The sequence below is a fragment of the Theobroma cacao genome, chromosome 1 (genome assembly GCF_000208745.1).
Source record: "Theobroma cacao cultivar B97-61/B2 chromosome 1, Criollo_cocoa_genome_V2, whole genome shotgun sequence".
NCBI lineage: Eukaryota > Viridiplantae > Streptophyta > Magnoliopsida > Malvales > Malvaceae > Theobroma > Theobroma cacao.
Window position 1 is genome coordinate 4,696,900 of NC_030850.1, and position 18,640 is coordinate 4,715,539.

An 18,640-nucleotide genomic window follows, 5' to 3' on the forward strand; every position below is an offset into this window, starting at 1 on the left:
ATCAAGTCAAACATAAATTTTTTAAAAAATTCTTAAAAAAAATAACTTTTATTTTNATCACTCTCTTTTTCTCTCAATCAATCAATCTCCCTCTCCTCTCCCTCTCTCTGCAAATCACTCCTCTAAAAAAAACTATCTTCATCTATTAAAAAAAACTATTTATGATAATTTTAATCAAAATATTAACTTATAAAAAAAAATTTATCAAATAATTTTAATTTAATTTTAAAAATTATTATTTTTCATAAAAACTTCATAATAACTTTTAAGTTTAAAAAAAATCAAACCAAATAGACTTTAAGAACACTTTCATATTTCTGAGATGGCTTTCACTTCCTATGCGACGAGGCTGTAGCAATTAAACTGATTCCTGTCTGATAACTTTCAACTGAAGAAACACACAGCTTCAACTGGATGTAAGGCTGGTGAGTTAAAAAATTGGATATGACACTGTTGAGTTCCCAAAATTTCTATATTTTCCAATAAAAAGACAAAGAAATGATATCCACCACGAAGGCTGTGGTGGGGAACCTTCACTAAATTGTTAGAACATGGTCAAAATTTATGCTGAACCATCCACCTGGGTAGTCTCTTCAGGTCCGCTGTTTGTCTTCCCTTTAGCAGAGTAATACTGTAAAACCATTTTCTATTTTCAACTTATCTGCACAGGAAAATCGACCCTAGATATCGTAGTTGTTGTAATTTACAAAATCCTCGCAAACATAGAACGCACTTCCATCACAGATTGAGGTGGCTCCAAATCTTTTTCCTGGAGTGCATTCCCAAGCATCTTCTGCATCTGTGATGCAAATATTTCATCCAAAATCTGCAGTATGGTGATGCATATGAACAAGGAATAAGCCACAGAGGCCGATGAACAACAGGGAAAAAACTTGTATGTGGAAAATGACAAAATAAAAGCATATTCAAATCAATTTATTACGAGAATAAATAGATTTAAAAGCAACTTAGAATAATGTAATAATAACAAATTAAAAGAACTTTCACTGATCACAAGATTAATCAACCGAAATTTTGCAAGATAGTTGAAGATGTTATTAGATATTTTAAATGCTTACATATGAAAAGAATATATAACAAAATTTAATTTAGATATGTCAGACACGTGGATAATTTTCTCCTTGAGGCAGCAGATGTCACAATCATGATTACTCTTAGCTATTCAACTTCTGAAAATATCATTCTTAAATCATGCCAAAAGAAAAGGCAGCAATGGCTTATGCCGTGCAAGCTACCAAGCACAGATATAACAAAAAAGGATGCACCAAAAGCTAATCCAAGCAGATATCTCAGTATCCTGTAGGCAAAGTATTCAGCTCAAGCTGAATATTCAGACTGAAAAAAAAGAAGAAGTAATTGAGTGGTGCAAGTGGGTAAAAAAGAATATCTCAGCATACCAGTGGTAACAAGCCATATTCATAACCATTTACTCCAAGATGGTTATAGTTGAAGCTTTACAGTTTACATATCAAGGAGCTCTGACTGTATCAATCAGACAATGCACCTTAATATCTTCTGGTTAACCCCTCAAATACCCATTTTATACAAAAATGCAATATTATTTTTGCAGTTAATTATATCAAAGCTTTAACAGAATATTTTATCTTCATAGCAAAAGCCCAAAACTTTTCCTGATGGTGATGAAAGTTCGAGTTACTTGCTCGAAATCAAAAGAAAAAATGCCAAGTTCATACAAGGGATCCAATTTTATATCAGAAAGTTCAAAGGTCAAAGTGAGACTTACAGAAATTGCAATCCTTAAGCCCTTATACCAGGACATGTTCTCTCTTCGATTTTCCAAAAAGTGTAGTACATCCTGTGAAAAATAGAGAATATTTCATGATTTTGGTTAAGGCATGCAGATCCAGAAAGTGTAGTACATCCTGTGAAAAAAATAGAGAATAGAATTTGGTATATAAATTCATGATTTTGGGTAAGGCATGCTGATATTTGCTAAATGTACCTGCCCCATCCGGTCCCAGAAATTTCGACAGACAATTATGAACACATGAGGTTCAAAGACAGAATTGAGGTTCTCTATCAAGTTTATCAGGAGATCTTTCAAAGGCTGCATTCGACTTCTTACATCTGACTCAACAACATTTTCCTTTGAGTCTTGGATTATCTTCTTCAATTTTGTTGCACTTTGAACTCTTGTCTGCATAAAAATAAAGAAAGAAAAAGCATAAGCAATTATTTGAAAAAGGCATATCGATGCATGGGCATAACAAGTATATACATGTGCATTCATATATGTCCATAATACTAACATTGCCAAATGCATCCAGCTGTGCAAAGACTTGGCATAAGTATCCTTGATACTGTTACCCAAAAAGCAAGCTGGAAAAGAAAAATGGAATCTAAAGCAAGGAGATAGCAATATGAATAAAGTCTGGTCCATATGTCAAGTTACTATTAGGGAAAGGAGTTGAGGATGACTAATGGTAGGAGTCTAAAAAGCATTAAAATAAACCAAAAATAGCATCTGCTGCATTCTAGAGGATACTCACATTCTCTGCAAGTTTCTCCACTATTGCTTGAATATAGTTTCTGAATTCAGCCCTTAGCATCACTGTTATTTCACTGAGACGCTCTCCTGGGATTGCATTTCCACCAGGTGGAGTGCAAGAACACCATGATTTGAACTGGGATTCTATCTTGGAATGCAGTACATAAAGTATCCTTTTCATGGAATTCAAAAGAATTCCCAACTGAAAAATAATCATTTTTCTTTAGTTCTAGGAGATAAAACAGTACAAATCAGAAAAACATGTAAATGAACAAAAGTTTACCTCATCTGGAACAATGTAGATGCTAGCTGTTCCTTTGGTGAATTTGTGAACATATTTGCCAAAAATCTTAGGAGCAAGGCTGTCCTTCAGTGGAGCTAGAACATCAGCATATTGCCTCTCCAAAGCTTTAATAATGGCTCTTTCAACATCTGCAATAGCCTTTTCATAGCCACAAGTACCAAAGAAAATAACTGGTTCACTTCGTACAAAGCAAAATAAACAAGAACAGACACAATAAGGTTAATCATATAAACCTCCATAACTTGTTAATGACACTTCTTTACCAAATTTTGAATTAATTAATGAAAAGTATGGATGCCATAAGTTGTAAATTTCAAACCATTATAATAGTAAGATGCCATATTAAGAGCGAACCTAACAGAACTGTTATGCTGAAACCAGGACTTAAGGTTCAATATCAAAACTTACCTAATTTTATATTACAGGTCCATTTTACAAATTTGATATTACTGATCCATATTCCATAATGTTTACAGCAGTACCAACAAATTATATAAACATAATATGTCATCCACCAAATCCAAGTAAAAAAAATATCAATACTTTGGGATTATGTATGCCATCTCTGTAGTCCATATATGTTTAAATCTGGAAGAACAGTTAATATTCAAGATAAAACAATAGAGCAGATGAACGTACATTTTCCAAGACGATAGTGAATTCTGGCCAGTGGAAAATGATTATTTCATATTCATTCAATGTCTCCATTAGTTGATCATACATATCATCAATGAAAGGAGTCGTTGATTGTTGTGTTTTAATACCAGACCACTTAACCTAAGAGAAATCAATTCCAAGAAAATTGTCATTAAGGGGAAAAAATAGAAAAAGTTTACTAACAATCAATTTTAATCAGTCATTGCACACTTGGTAATCCCCTAGTGTGTGTGTGTGTATATATATATATATATATATATACATACATAAATGAGGAGCTCAAATTATATTTCAAGCAATATCAATTATGATTCTCTCAAATGTATAATAAGCAAGTACAAGGGAAAAATGCACAAATGCCCAAGAACTACTTAGCCTGAACCATGACAAAATAAGATAAAAATAAAACTGAATCAACTTCATATGACCTATCATAGACACAGCATTTTCCATCAACTTGATAATGCAGTTACATAAATCCACAACATAAGATTTGTACCTTATCTAGTTTGCATGAATCAAGTAAAGAATGGCGCTTCTCTTCAATCCAACAGGTTATATAAGAGTGAAACAACTCTTTTGCGTCAACTCCCCCTTTAATGGGACTGGAAAATGTCAAAATATCAGAGAAGACTAGAAATCAACAGAAAGTGATTTAAACCAATAGAAATTATATATTAGAACAAGAATAATACAAGTTTTATTATATATATATATATATATGAGGTAAAAGAAGAAAAAAAATTAAAAAAATTTACTTAATATTCCAGGAAGACAGATCTCTTTGAAAGTCAGCTGTTGCAATAACAAGTTCTATTACAGGTGGAGAGGGGCCAGGAGGGGGGCATGCAACAAGAAATGCTCGCAATTTACTGCAAAGATCCACACTGTATATGGGTGCAGAGAGATTTGGAAGGTCTACAAAACTGCAAAAAAGTCAAATAGAGCACTGACAGATATTAGCACAGAAGAATCCAAGCAGTCTTTTGACAAAGCCAGAAAACATTTGCAAAGAAGGGACAGACCAAAACTCTATGCAATTTTAAAACATTTAAAAGCTTGCATTCACCCAATTTTAACCCTTTTTCCATATTTTAATCTTCCACCTCGAACTGATTTGCATTGCTCTTTCTTATTAACAAGAAATTCTCTCTCTTTTGCGCGCTAAACTTTTAATGCTAATCAGCTACAAGGTACCCTAGATGCTATGTTACTACAACCCTTCATTTATCCTAAAGTACCCATGTCAGAAACCTATCTAAAACCTCAAACTGGACATGGATATGGAATCTTTACTCTCCAAATATAAGGAAAAATGAGTAAAAATTGACACATAACCATGTCCAACATTTGCTCACAAGTTTGAATGCATAGCCATATGTGTAAATAAATTTCAACATAAGAACACATACAGTCATAATAGATCAACAAGGGGGAGGGGGGAAGAAAAAGCCAATTGTGCCAGGACTATAATATTTATTTGGTATATATGATCTCATGAAGTAAGGAGAAAACTCACCTAGGGAGAACATTCTGATTGTGGATCTCTATATCGGTGAAAATTTCATTTTTGATACTCAAAATTAACAATTTCATCTTCTGATAAGAATTTGAAAGAGTCAAGGGATCCATCAATGCACCCTCAGTATTGCTCAAAATAATCTCATCTGTTTCAGCCTGGTGCCTTCTTGACCTCTTTTTTGCAGCAGCCTGCAAGGTTATTGCTAATTCATAAAGGGAACAAACAGGAAAGGAATTTATGAAACCATGACTCTGAAGAAATAAGTCATTTATACCTGAAAATATCCACAGAACTTCAGTTGTGTCTCAGGACTTAATATATCGTGCAATAGGCCATAGAGCTTGACAGCAGGGACCAAGGAAGGAGGTGGTGATCCAGTGGCAGCCCTGAAAACGTCCATCATCCCTGATGGCAACGATTCATCTAATGACTTGTAATTCTCAAAGATCAAAGTTAAAATCTGCTGGACCTGCTCCTCAATTTCCCCTAGGATGCGGTTCTGTTTGATATTACAGTATTATATTAATAAGAAAAAAAAATGAGTTTGTGTTTATTCAAAACATGTATATAAGCTAATGTCTGCATGTATGTGCCTTCGTGTAATTTTCACTGTCATATGCTACAAGATTAAAGGATAAAAATTAAAATGTAACAGAGATGCATCCAAATGTCAATTGAAAGGGGCACATCTGAACTAAATCAAAATTAAGATAAAAATTGAAGAAACATTCTAGTAAGTGACTTGTATATTAGGTGGTGAATCCGAAGATCCAAACTGACAAGAATATGAAAAGCTGTTTACTGTTTGACAATTCTTTTTCTGAGTTGATACTATCTGATTAGCTCAACTTAATAAGACGAAAGTGACCAGTTATTTTTTAACATACCAGACACATGACATTAAAAACAAATAAAGAGCACTTCAAAAATCAAAGTACAAAAAAAATTGGCTCAAATAGCACACATACCTCTTGGTGACTTAATTTGTGCTTGCTATTGCCCTTCACAGGAGATAGTAATTCATATATCAATGTAAGGCAGTCTTCAGTTGGTGTAGCCACATCCATGACATAAGAAAGGTATCTGCAGCCGAAAAGAAATTCAAACAAAACAAAGCAATTTAAAACTGCCAATGATTACGACATCAACTACCATTGTAGTGCATCTCCATACCTTAACTTGGTATATGCATCTGATACTCCATAGTATGATGCAAATTCCTTCACCAACCACTTCCAAGGGCCATGTAGCAACAAATTTCTTTGCTGAAAGTGCTGAACTTTCATTGCAACTTCCAACAAAAAATCATATGCCACAGTTTCTGCAACAAAGCCACACTAAAAGACAAAAAAAAGTCAGTCTTACTGGCACTTCTAATGTAGTTGTTTTTTGCCATCATGCTTCAGTTCAAATAGTAAAAAGGTAGCTAGTGGCCAAGACATTCATAACTATAAATCTACCAGTTAAATAAAAGAAAAATTAAAATTAAAAAAAAAAACTTAAGTGGAGCCATTTTAAAATTTATTGGATGATTACGTTTTGCATGTACCTTAATATTATTCTCCTCTTGACTGGTTGAATAGTGTATATACAGTTGAATTCTGCCAACGAGTTCATGTTCTGGCTCATGAAATAATGGCCACCATCGAAGCTTGTCACCCTGCATAACCAATGTTTTAAACTTTCAGCGTAACCATCTGCCTTCCTACCTAAGCCTTAAAGACTAGGCACTTATTCAAAAAGTCCTTACAGGGTCATCAGCAATAGAAACCACTTGTGCTAGTACATGACCACAATACTGCCCCTTGGAGTCATGAACTTTGACAATCAAATCATCACCAAGACCATCAGGTAAGCTGTGTGGCAAAATATCAGGAAAGTAATTTCAACATAGTATGAAGCAGGGAAAAAAGTATTACGAAAGCAAGCCTTTTGGAGAAGTGAAGGGAAAGGATATGGGGGAGGTAAAGATATATAAGAGGCCAGAGAAGCTACATACAACATATGGGTTTCACTGGATCCTGGTTGCATTCTGATCGCATCCTCTTCAGATGAACTTTTCAATTTCAACAAGCAACAGTATGTTTCTGAGAATTAAAATTATCACCTTAAGTTAGATAGTGCAAAAAGCAAGTACAAAATCAATCTGTCAAGAGATAATGCACCTGAAAATAGTATCCTATTCTTGGAGACTAATCATCAACAACAACAACAACAACAACCTAAGCCTTCTCAATATTCCTGTTGGTGGTAAAATAGATCCTATTATGCAAATCATGCTCTACTTAGGACCATATCCTTGCTAAGAACATTTAATGCAAGGTCTCATGTATTGACATACATTCCTATAACTAGAGTGTTATCAGATAACCAAAACAATTAATTTATTCCTCAATGGCCTTCTTATTCTCAGCCAGCTAAAGTACAACTACAAACTTAGAGTGAGAGCAAGTCACCTCAGAAAGTACTTTCTCTTAGTTCAAATTTCTCCAAATATTATATGGTTTTGCTTACTTGATATGATAAAAGCTTTATTGAAAAAACTTCTCACACAATGATGATGAAGGTGAAACAAATCCCCTTGCAACCCCCCAGTGTAAAATATCAGAGTGCTGACTGTAACTTTAGTTACCATAGCTAGATATTTGCAATCACTAAGGACAGGTTCTATTTTGCACTCCGTCAATGAAATTAAATTGAGGAAACAAAGGCAGTCATCTAAACATTCAGAATGAAACATTACAGTAGTTACATGTGTGGCATTTTGCTTCCTGTAACTCACATGTATCAGACAAGTTGCCGCAGGGTGCTGCAGGTGATAGCTGCTATGGATACCTAAGCAGCATTTCACCCTGGTCAAGTTATTTCTTAAACATTAACTATTTACTCCTTGATAGTGCCAAAGATTCACATAATTGGTACCAATTGTTGAGATCATTAAAAGATGAGTTTGACATGTCTTCATATACCACAACATTAATTCACTAAAATTATGGAGTAACTGTAGAGACTACCACATTAATGTTAGTGATACATTCTTTCTTGGAAACTTTAAGGAGTTATTAGGTGATAATGAGAGAAGCAACAAATATTAGGAGAAACATCATGACCAAGCAAAGGATGTTGAAACCACTGAACTGTATGGACATCGGATATGTTCAAGAGTAATGAATACCCTGATTACCAATTTGTCTACCATGTCATAGTATTGGCCTCATCGCAGCAGATTTCTAAATCATTGTCAGTGATGCAGATGTCTGATCTTGATCAAACTACTCTAGAATCATCAAGTATGCAAGTGATTGCCGTTTCAAACAAAAAAACAGCATTAGATGTTAAAACTTGTTGACTACGTCAAGCAAACAAACATTAGTAGTGCTAAATATCAAATCATAAAAGGGGTTTAAATACCTGGAACTACTTCATATGATGTTGAACTGCTGCGAAAAGTAGTCACACCAGTTTTCAAGAGCTTGGTGACCTGTTTTATATACTGACCACTTGCCTGCAGATAAGCTAGACTTTGCCTTGAAAGAGAACCATTTGCAGGAGTATTGGGAGTCACACGAACTTTCCGAAGTGCTTCCCATCCAGAATACAACATTGAGTTTACATTGGAGAAATGTTGATGAAGAGATTCCATCTTTACTATAGAAAGATTGCAGCCAGGAGGAGGGTCTAAACCCATTTTTACTTTACGCACTGTCAAACAGGAAGAGGATAAAATTTGTAGGCTAAAAAATGCAAAATGTACTAAAGACTTGGTGAAATACTTTTGGAAACATGACAGTACCTTGCACTTTCATTTTGCCAATGGTCTTCTTCGATTTACGAGCTGCTGCCTCACTGACTAACTCAGAAGATTGTTTTGCCAACAGCTCTTCTTCTGGTTGCAATAATACCTGCTGTAAACTAGAAATTTAAATCAAATAGTCAGAGACAGGCAGTCAAAGTCAAGCAGCAAAAAAACTATATTCAGCAAGCATTACATCATAAAGCAGTAGCAAGACCTGCTTAAGTTAACAAATAAGAGCATGATGTGAATGTGTGGCATATCCAAATACAGGCAACAAAGTTTGAACCTTGCATGCACAGATGCACAAATGAAGGCATGTGCACTCACATGAACACTGGGCTTTTCTACAAAGTGCTCTGGTTAAGATGCAATAAATCTGGTTGTATGTATGTAGTACATCCTAAAAATGCTTATTTACAGAATGGATATTAACAAATTCATGGCTAACCATCAACTTCTGTCTATTCCTTCAACGGTAAACAAAGAAAACCTACATATATTTAGCAACTTTACCCTGCTGGTTACGTTGGACATGAAATATTTTCCAAGAATCAAATCACCTCTATGGTTTTTTGATCAATCATGAGTGATAACCACCCCACATCGCAAATTCTTCCAAAGATTATAACATGTTTTCTGATGGAAGGCAAGGAGCTAACCATGACAGCAGTACCACATGGTAAGCCCACTTCCATCAATCCTTATATAAAACCCCATATTTCATAATGTGCATAATAAATCATATTTTCATCCCAGAAAGCAGATCAAGTTATTAGAACTACACTATCAGATCAGTTTCAATCAACTAATCTTAGTTTCCATTCAAGAGTTATCCTGGTGTCTTTTATCACATATTAACCTTTAATCAACAATGCACAAGTGCCAGCACCCGAGCATGTGGCTCAATGGTAGGTGTATGTATCCCCCTGCTCAAAGAGCTGGGTTCAAATCTCCCTTCCCACAAATAATGTATAAGTACCAAAAATAGATACAAAAGAAACAAAGAAGGGAATATATGCACCCACCCAAATGCTTTCCGCAACTGTAAACATTCACCATTCAAGAAGTAGGGAGCTTCTTCTGTGCAACCTTTGGCCCATGAATTTAAGCATAAACGAACACATGCATCATAAGATAGCACTGCGCACCATGGGCCAAGCCCACTGGAACAGTTTAATCAATGCAGTCAGTTGTCTAAACTGTACGAAAGTATAATGTCTAAACCAAGAGAAATGTGTGCTTAGCTTAGCTATTTAACTAACCTTGCATGAAAAATGGGGTGACGAGTGGTTAAACTACTAGCAGATTCATCAACTCCTCCACTGTCTGCAGTCCTGTAACACATAATTGCATGATTGTAGTGTCTTGATGACTTTTGGTTTATAACAGCAAGGCAACTAGGGTAGAGATGTAGACATACACACCTGACAGATGGGTTGAGAATCTCATCCCTGGTGTTATCCTGAACAATGGTATCATCATAAGAAGGCTTCTTTTTTTGCATTCTTCCATTATGAAAAACCTACATGCACTTAGATAGTTGAGTACAACACAAAGTGTAATGACTTTAGATTAACAATAAAATTAAGTCAAGCATCACAGAAGTCTCTTATTTCAATCTTATCAATTCCAGATTGCACATGTATTCAAGTTACAAAATACCTCTTAATAAAGCCATTTAAACATCTTCAGGCCCGTAACCGGTTCAAGCAATTAGAAAGTTCAGAAAATTAACACTTGGGATGTTAAACCCCAGGTGGCCTACCCATTGACCTGGTGGTATCACCCAATATATCTTGCATTAGGAAAAAAAAGGCTACATATATCCCTAAATTTGTATAACCAAGAACAAAAAGGAAAAAAAAAATGCCAAGTAATTTTCAACTTTAAAGCTTCAGTGGCACAAATTAAGCAACTTAATCAAATGAACAACAACTTAACAAAGAAAAAGTAAAAGGAGGAACCTAATGAAAAAAGCAAATTTCTGAGAAAGGACATACTAAAACCTAGCTGTAACAGAATGCTAGCATCACAATGCACTGATCCACAGAGTACTGAAAAAGCTTTTGCATCCAAAACAAGTTCATTGAAAGATGCAAACCTGTTTAGATGTTATTTCATTGCGTACCCTAGAAGTAACAGTAGAAGAATAACTCTCTGTATTATATGCTTCTCTATGAGGTGCAACACCATCACTGCTTCTATACTGCATAAATGAAACTTCAGTGCTACTGGCAGAATTTGACAATTGCTCTTCTTGACTGTCAGGCTTCCCAAAAGGGTTCCCACCACAAACCCGTGCTGGTCTCTGAGCACTATTTCCTAGTTTCAGCTCAATTTTACTATTACCACAAGCCTCCAATTTCTGCGAGGAAGCAGCACGTGTAGCAGCTGCAACAGTTGGCACCTTATCATCTTGTGGAGATGATATGAATGAGTACTGCCTGTCATAAGGACACTCATCTGAATCAGATGACGTGTCCATGTCTGATCCTGAACCACCATCATTGCCACTAACAGATATTCCCCCAGACACTGGAATTACACCTGAAGATATATGTCCATTATGGAATTTCGCTGGAGGCAATCCAGAGTGCCATCCAGCATTTCTTAAACTGGGAATAGGATCAGGTCTTTGTCTCGCAGTCATTGCCATACTAAAAACATCTCTGCTCTTGGCACCACCCCCCTAAAACAAGTTTAAAACATTAAGATCAGACTCTCCAGCACCTCAGACCACACTCAAACTACTGTAAACATTAACATCACTAAACACCGAAATATATATTCACATAAAGATATGTTTGCACCAAATACCTAAACAAACGCACAGATATATGAATCTGCAAGTATATAATCGAAATGACTCACCTCGCGAACCCATCTTAGCACATCATTGTCAAGGCCTCGCGTGAACATTGTAGTATAGTTTCTTCTTCTTCACCTAAAATCCAACAATTGAGAGAGATTTTAACACCCAAACGACAATTGAAGAACTAATAAGCCAAGACACACAAGTAAAAGAGCAAAAGCAAACTAAATCGCTCATCAAAAACTAGCACACTCCAATGCGGCGTCTTTTCTATCTGTCTTGCCAGCCAAGCAGTGTGGTAAAAAACAAAAGTCCAATACTCCATACGAAAAACTCGAACTTTACCAAAACCAGCAAAAGAAAAAAAAAATAATCCAAAATGTAAAAGCCTCACTTTGTTTAATTGTTATTTGATACATGAAAGGAAAATCAACGGAAAAAGGTGGAAAAAACTATAAGTTGCCACCGGCATTTTTATTTTGTTAGAGAATTCCCACCAACCAAACAGACAAAATAAGATTCTGTAATTCGACTTCACATGCCAATCAGTGATCAGAGAGTACAAACAAACCAATTGCTAAAATCCCATTTGTGCTTTAATGATCAAACAAGCAAAAGGGTATCACAAAAACTCAATAAAATGCCGCCGACCAAAAGAAAAAACTTGACTTTTTTTACCAAGTTTAGTAAAAGAGAGAGAAGAGATGAAGAATTACTCACACAAAGAGTAAGGAGAATGGGAATGCTAGTGAGAGAATTAAAGAGAAAAAAACAATAATTGGTCTTGTTCCACTATTCAAACAAACATTCTTCTCTGCTTTATAGAAATTTATTATAATTATTCTTTTCTTCAAATAGAAAAAAGTTTTTTTTTTTTTTTTTTAAGTAAGAAGAATGAAGAATCAGTATTTGAAGACAAAGTTTAGGAGTTTGCCGATCCTAGGACGACAACATAAAACTAACGGAGAGGCGTAAAATTAACGTGAAATTGACGTGGCAAGCAGAAGCGCGCCCCGTTAGAACGGTCGAATTATTTGATTTTTTTTTTAATTTTTTTGGATGGTGCTTCGTTTAGTTTGGATCGGTTGCACACACGATTTGCGGTACCATGGGTTGCTTTACGAAAATTAGTGGGTCCCAGTGGACCCCCAAGATTAGAGTTTTGCTTTCAGTCCTTAGTGGGAGTGTGCTGTATGCCCATTGGTCACTGGCTTTCCGCGCTAAAAAAGACTTACTCGTTAAGAAACACAAAAAAAGAAAAAAAAGAGTAAGAAAATAAGAAAAAGAAAAGACAAAGCTTTATTACGTTATTATTATAACTTATAAAGTTTAGCTAATTAGCTTTAAAATATAATAAAATAAAATTAGAGTAGCTGCATATTCTAAGTTAGAACTATAATCNGATGTTTTAATTAATATAGTTAACTAACTATTAATTAATAATTCAAAAAAAATTTAGGTATTATTCTATATATTTTTTTGAACATTAGATTACATTAAAATAGATTTAGAATCCCAAACCACTTATATCAACGGAAAACCTTACAAAAAAATGGAGTCAATAATGACGTACTAAATTTATTTTCTGAATCTTTGATTATCTGCCTCTTTCCAGGCTCCATCATAAACAGGCCATGGGACTTCATACGAAAGGAAAAGCACCAAGACTTTTCTTCACAGAAGCCAATAGTTATAATTGAAATACAATGAACTTTCCTATTTCACCTAAAGTAGGCCATGTGTTTGCCGCCCTTTAATTTCGACTCTCAAGTTCCATTACGAGCATGCATTTGAATGGGACTTGCACTAGTACTAACCAATAAAAATATATGGCACACAAAAGTTGCCTTAGGAAAAAGAAAAAAATGGAAACGAAGATGACGATAGTATAGTATAGGTTAATTTAAAGTATAATATTTAAAAAAATTTAAATAAGTGATTGTTTTTTTATTATGTTTAATTAAGTTTTTATATTTTTATTTTTATCGAATAATTTCTTATAATTCACGATTAATTATTTGTCATAGTTAAAATGACACTTATCATTTTATACTGATGTGTTGTTAACGTGGAGAGTAAAAAATGTGATAATGTCATCATGTTACATCAAAATTTCATGATTTTATTCAATATGATATGTCAATATGTCATATTAATATCATCATATGATATAAAAAGATAAATGATGTTTTGATTAACAATAATTTGTCAACTTTTAATCATTAAAATTTATTTGACTTAAAATAAAAAAATAACAACTTAATTAAATTTTTTAAAATAATTCATATATCCTTTTAGATATTATTCTATCGTACAATTTCATGCTCTTTAACGAACTCCTCTTTTGTTTAGGGTAACCATTATTTCATTTGCAATTGTATTTTTTTTTATTTTTTTGCGATTAATATGTTTCTAAGTACTCTAATGGCAAAAGGAAGGAAGGTTGCAATTAGTACTGCAAACAAGCACGTAGATCCAACAGAAAAAAAGAAGAAACTTTACCTTCCCCCAACTTTGAAAATAATGTGCAATTTGTGTATGTATTGGACCGTACGCGTACATATATATAATATATATAATATATATATATATATTAACAAATACGAATGCAGTATGTTGTTAAATTTGGTTAGATTTGGCATCTTTAATTTGTGGTATTGACAATCCGCATAACAATTGCTCTGACTTTTATTTAGATTCTATTCAACACATTTAAATCACAACAAATTGTCAAGAATTTGTTGAAATACAATTAATTTCGGCCATTAATAATTGTCGGCTGTCACTGTTGCAGCTTAATGATTAGATAACCATAGCAGTGGATCTGATCCTAATTTCCACCCTATTTTTATAATCTTGCACCGTGAAATAGAGCAGTGAGAACCCCTCCCTCCCTCTCTCTCGCAATAACATGCATAGCCATAAGGTGTTTCCTGATTTCTGCATCTAGCTTGGCTTTTATTTGATCATCAACAAAATCATACAAGATGATTGGAACAGACAACCAGTTGTTGATCAACCATTGCATATATACATACACGTGCACGAATGCGTGTGTTGAATAACCATTGCCAACGAAAGAAGTAAATGGATACCATAGAAAAACAAACCAATAAATCCTTATCTTGATGCTTTGACTTTAGTCTAATTATTGACATATTTGTACACTAAGCGCCTAAATATCAACTAGAGAAAATATTCAACTCTGCATTTCATCTTTCTATGTAACAAACAACTCGTGGTAAATCAAAAATAGATCCCACATCAATCATCATCTGAGCCAAGGACCTCCTGCTTAAGGTCTTCAATTTTAGCAGCCAACTCCTCCCTGTTTTTCTGCCAAATGCATAATAAAAAGAATTAGAAATTCTCTTCGTCATTTGGGGATTCTTTACAATATCAATCACTCAAATTGCTACCTTGAATAACAGGTACCGTGAGCCGAACCAGAGTGAGTAGCCAAGACCCACAATTTCCATCAACTTCGGGAACTGAATGTTACAATATAAATCATCATTCAAAAGAAATATAAATATCTTTTTTGTGATCCAGAAACTCAGATATCACAGAAATTTTTAAAACATACCAATGGAATTGAGTCAATAGCACTGACAACAGCTGAAGCTAGCCACAAAGCAACCAAGGCGCCACTTCCATATAATATAATTGAATTTGCATCTTCAGAGTCAAGCTGCAAGCATTTAATGATCAAGTCATCAGTACCTCAAACCATGGCAAACCAAAAGAATTTATAAAAATAAAGCAAATCAACTAAACTCTGAAATTAAAAATAAACATAGTATTGAGAGCAACACTGTGTTTCAAATCATCCTCTTCCTACATCAACCATATTATTCTCTCTCATTACATTGAAATGATCAAAATTAAAATAAAACAAAGAGAAAGAATACCGAAAAAAAAAGACAGGGCATAAGAATAAAAAAAAAAAATCAACAGTAACAGATGAAGAAACACTCTTCAAAGAGAACATTACAAAGAAAAAATAATGGGTCAGTGATGCAAAAAATTTAAAAAAGAAATAAAGGTTGAGGAAGTACTTAAGCCTAGGATCAAGAACTTGAAATAAATCAGGCAAAAATCTAAACTGGCAAGCAGCAATGAAGCAGCTTTGAGGAAATAATGTCGGAGAGAGAGACAAGCAACAGACAAACTCCATAGATTGAGTTGCTCAGGAAAGAATCAAGGAAGAAAACCTTCTAATGCAAAAAGGGGCAGCCAAAACCATGACGAAAGAGATACAAAAAACTTTTAAAAAAAATCATACTGCCCAGATAACAACCAACTTCGACCTCATTGTTGACATCTCAGCCAGAAATGGCCCTAACTTTCATCAAATTTAGTGATCATCCATAAAAACATTTGCACCCTAAAGAGAGTGAAATTTTTTATAAATGGGAATTAAAAAAAACCCCTAAATCTTGCTCTGAGGAAGTATATGAATTTAAACAAATTGTGTTGCTCAGGTAACCGCTCAGATTGACATGGTTGTCAATGTTTCATAAAAAATTTCATAAATTCTAGTAGTCATCACGGCAACCAATTTGCATATTCATTGAAGAAACAATTGAACACTTTTAGTAAATAAAACCCAAAACAAGGCAAAGAATAAAAGGGTGGATCTAACCTTAGCTACCAAGGATTTGGGGCAAAATTTACAAGTACTCATGGAAAAGTGAGAATTTAAAATGAAGCTATGTGATACACGTATGAAATAGCTTCAAAGGCCTAAGACTAAAACAGAAAAGAACATATAGGTAAAAGAGAAGCAGAACAATAATTCAATTAAATTCAAGCAATTAACAGTGCAAAGTAAAAGAAAAACAGAAAAGTTATGGTAACCAAGAGAAAGAGAGATAGAAAGAGTTTGTATGTTCTGAAAAGGGAAAATATGTTGCTCAGACAACAATTCACATGAAAATGGTTGTCACTGTCTAACAAAGAATTACCCTTTGACCAAATTTTGATGGTTATGACAGTAAAAATTTGCATTTGAGAAGACAGGCAATAATTTAATGAATGGAAATATCAAAAACAAGGCATAGGTAGCAAAATGATTTAGTGATACAAAAACTTGACAATATTTTATCCTTGGAGGGAACATTAAGTGAGAACAGGTATTAGCTTATCATGTTGCTCAGGTAACCGCTCAGTTCGACAAAGTTGTCGACTCTTCATCAAGTATTTACAATATACTTTAACTAATTCTGATACTCATCATGGCAACCGTTATAATTTTAATTGAAGAACTGGAGAAAAAACATAATAAACAAAACCTCAAAACAATGAGGGGAACAAAAGTGATTGACTGCAACCAAAATTGGAAAATGGCTCTTGTTATCAAAAAGGAACGTGGGGGTAAGAAGAAATGGCAGCTGACAGAAAAACAAGTTCCTACCAACCAAGAATTTTGAGTGGGAAGAAACAAATAGCTTATCACCAAAACATCCAATCAGAACACAAAACATAATAAAGGACACAAAAGTAGGAAATATATAAAACAATTAAGTCACTAGGTTGCTCAGGTAACCGCTCAGGATCAACACAATGGTCGAAGTCTCATCAAGCATTCAACAAATGCCATTCAATGATTCCAAAACCTCATCATTGCAACCAAATTTGACAACAAAAAGTAACATCAAAAGGCCAAAAAATTTTCTTTTCTCACTTAGTAACATAACTAACGAGGTTAAAAAAATAACTCTGATGTTTCTTTTTGTCAATTCATTCTAATGCCAGAAAAGCACCTTCCAAATGATTGAACAATTAATTGTTAGACAACTCATAAATGTTTCCTTCCAATTTGATAACATGCCATTTAATTATATGTAAGATCAAACAAGCAATGAGTTTTATGTTTCTAAACAGTGCATCTCAGCAAAACACAAGTAATCAACCTTCGTTTTCTTTTCTCTTTATATTCAGAAATTAACCTTTCATATCACAAGTATAATAGAAACGATGATGCATATTGAAACAGTGTAAAGTGAGTAAGCAATGGGAAAACCTTTGCTTTAAGGTTCTCCAAAAACTGAAATATTTGCGATTCCACATCGACACCCGACTCTTCTTTAGGTTCTTCCGGCGGCAGCTTCTCATTGTATTTATTCTTCTCCATCGCCGGAACTTCTTCCAATGTGACCACGCCGTCCCGATCATCACCGAAAAATCTATTCGGACCGGTCGAGGAGGTTTCTTCGGATGTTGTTGCTTTAGGCAACGGGCTGTTAAAATACAAAACCCCTACAAAGCCCAAAAAAAAAAGAATAATTATTACCCTAGTAGTATTTTTTTAATTACGAAGTGTAGCTTTCCACTTTCTAATCTATTAAAAAAATTCCTAAACAGTACTACAAGAACAACATATCAAAAGAAAACAAAAAATGAGATAGAAGAATGAAAAAGGCAGATGAAATAAGGAACAAAAAGAGAGACTAAGGTTTTTGGATTTCTTACGGGAACGGAGGCCGCGGGCGCTGGAGCGAGAAAGCGGTGGTTGGTGGAGAGAGAGAGGGGTTTTAGAAGGAAGAGAGAGAGTTGGGGTCAGGAATCTGACGGCAGGTAGAGTGGAAATGGGTTGGGTGAGGCTCGTACAGAGCTCCATCTTTCTGAGTGAAAAGAGGAGAGTGAAGCTTGAAGTTATGAGAGAAATGCGACTCTGGAAGTGCACAGTGGAGAAATTTAGTATTTATTAAGGGTGGCCTGCGGTCTTTTAGGTCTAGGGTTGTCCTTCCTTGTTTCGGTAATAAGAAGTTTAGAACCAATATTTACAACTTTTTATTGTTTTCAATGTTCTTAAGCAGCCAAATAAACAAATCTTAAGCCTAACGACAGCGTGTTACTGTTATTTCCTTTCTTCTCCAATTTTTGAGATATAGCAAATAATGTCTATCCTCCGATTTTTTTATAAGATATAATACTTTAAAGTGTTTATGAATTATTTTAAAAATTTTATATAAAATTTTACTTTTGTTTAATTAAATTTTTTTTGTTTTTTTGAA

General features: G+C 34.3%; 2 protein-coding genes across 2 annotated transcripts; both read right to left on the bottom strand.

The window, feature by feature from the left end:
* On the bottom strand, window positions 390-12,498 carry LOC18611477. The gene is made up of 23 exons (XM_018114147.1): window positions 12,342-12,498; window positions 11,681-11,753; window positions 10,911-11,498; window positions 10,234-10,331; window positions 10,072-10,143; window positions 9,835-9,972; window positions 8,807-8,925; window positions 8,425-8,715; window positions 7,013-7,100; window positions 6,764-6,869; window positions 6,563-6,673; window positions 6,187-6,350; window positions 5,982-6,096; window positions 5,288-5,512; window positions 5,011-5,201; window positions 4,250-4,417; window positions 3,991-4,096; window positions 3,474-3,611; window positions 2,814-2,972; window positions 2,532-2,732; window positions 1,985-2,179; window positions 1,766-1,837; window positions 390-826 (listed from the first exon to the last, which is right to left on the bottom strand). The coding sequence occupies exons 2-23, from the start codon at window positions 11,726-11,728 to the stop codon at window positions 704-706; spliced, it is 3,516 nt and encodes a 1,171-aa protein (XP_017969636.1). The 5' UTR covers window positions 11,729-11,753; window positions 12,342-12,498; the 3' UTR covers window positions 390-703.
* Window positions 14,679-18,398, bottom strand: LOC18611478 (protein CURVATURE THYLAKOID 1D, chloroplastic). Its single transcript, XM_007047750.2, has 5 exons — window positions 18,096-18,398; window positions 17,647-17,882; window positions 15,208-15,312; window positions 15,041-15,112; window positions 14,679-14,957 (listed from the first exon to the last, which is right to left on the bottom strand). The coding sequence occupies exons 1-5, from the start codon at window positions 18,241-18,243 to the stop codon at window positions 14,886-14,888; spliced, it is 633 nt and encodes a 210-aa protein (XP_007047812.2). The 5' UTR covers window positions 18,244-18,398; the 3' UTR covers window positions 14,679-14,885.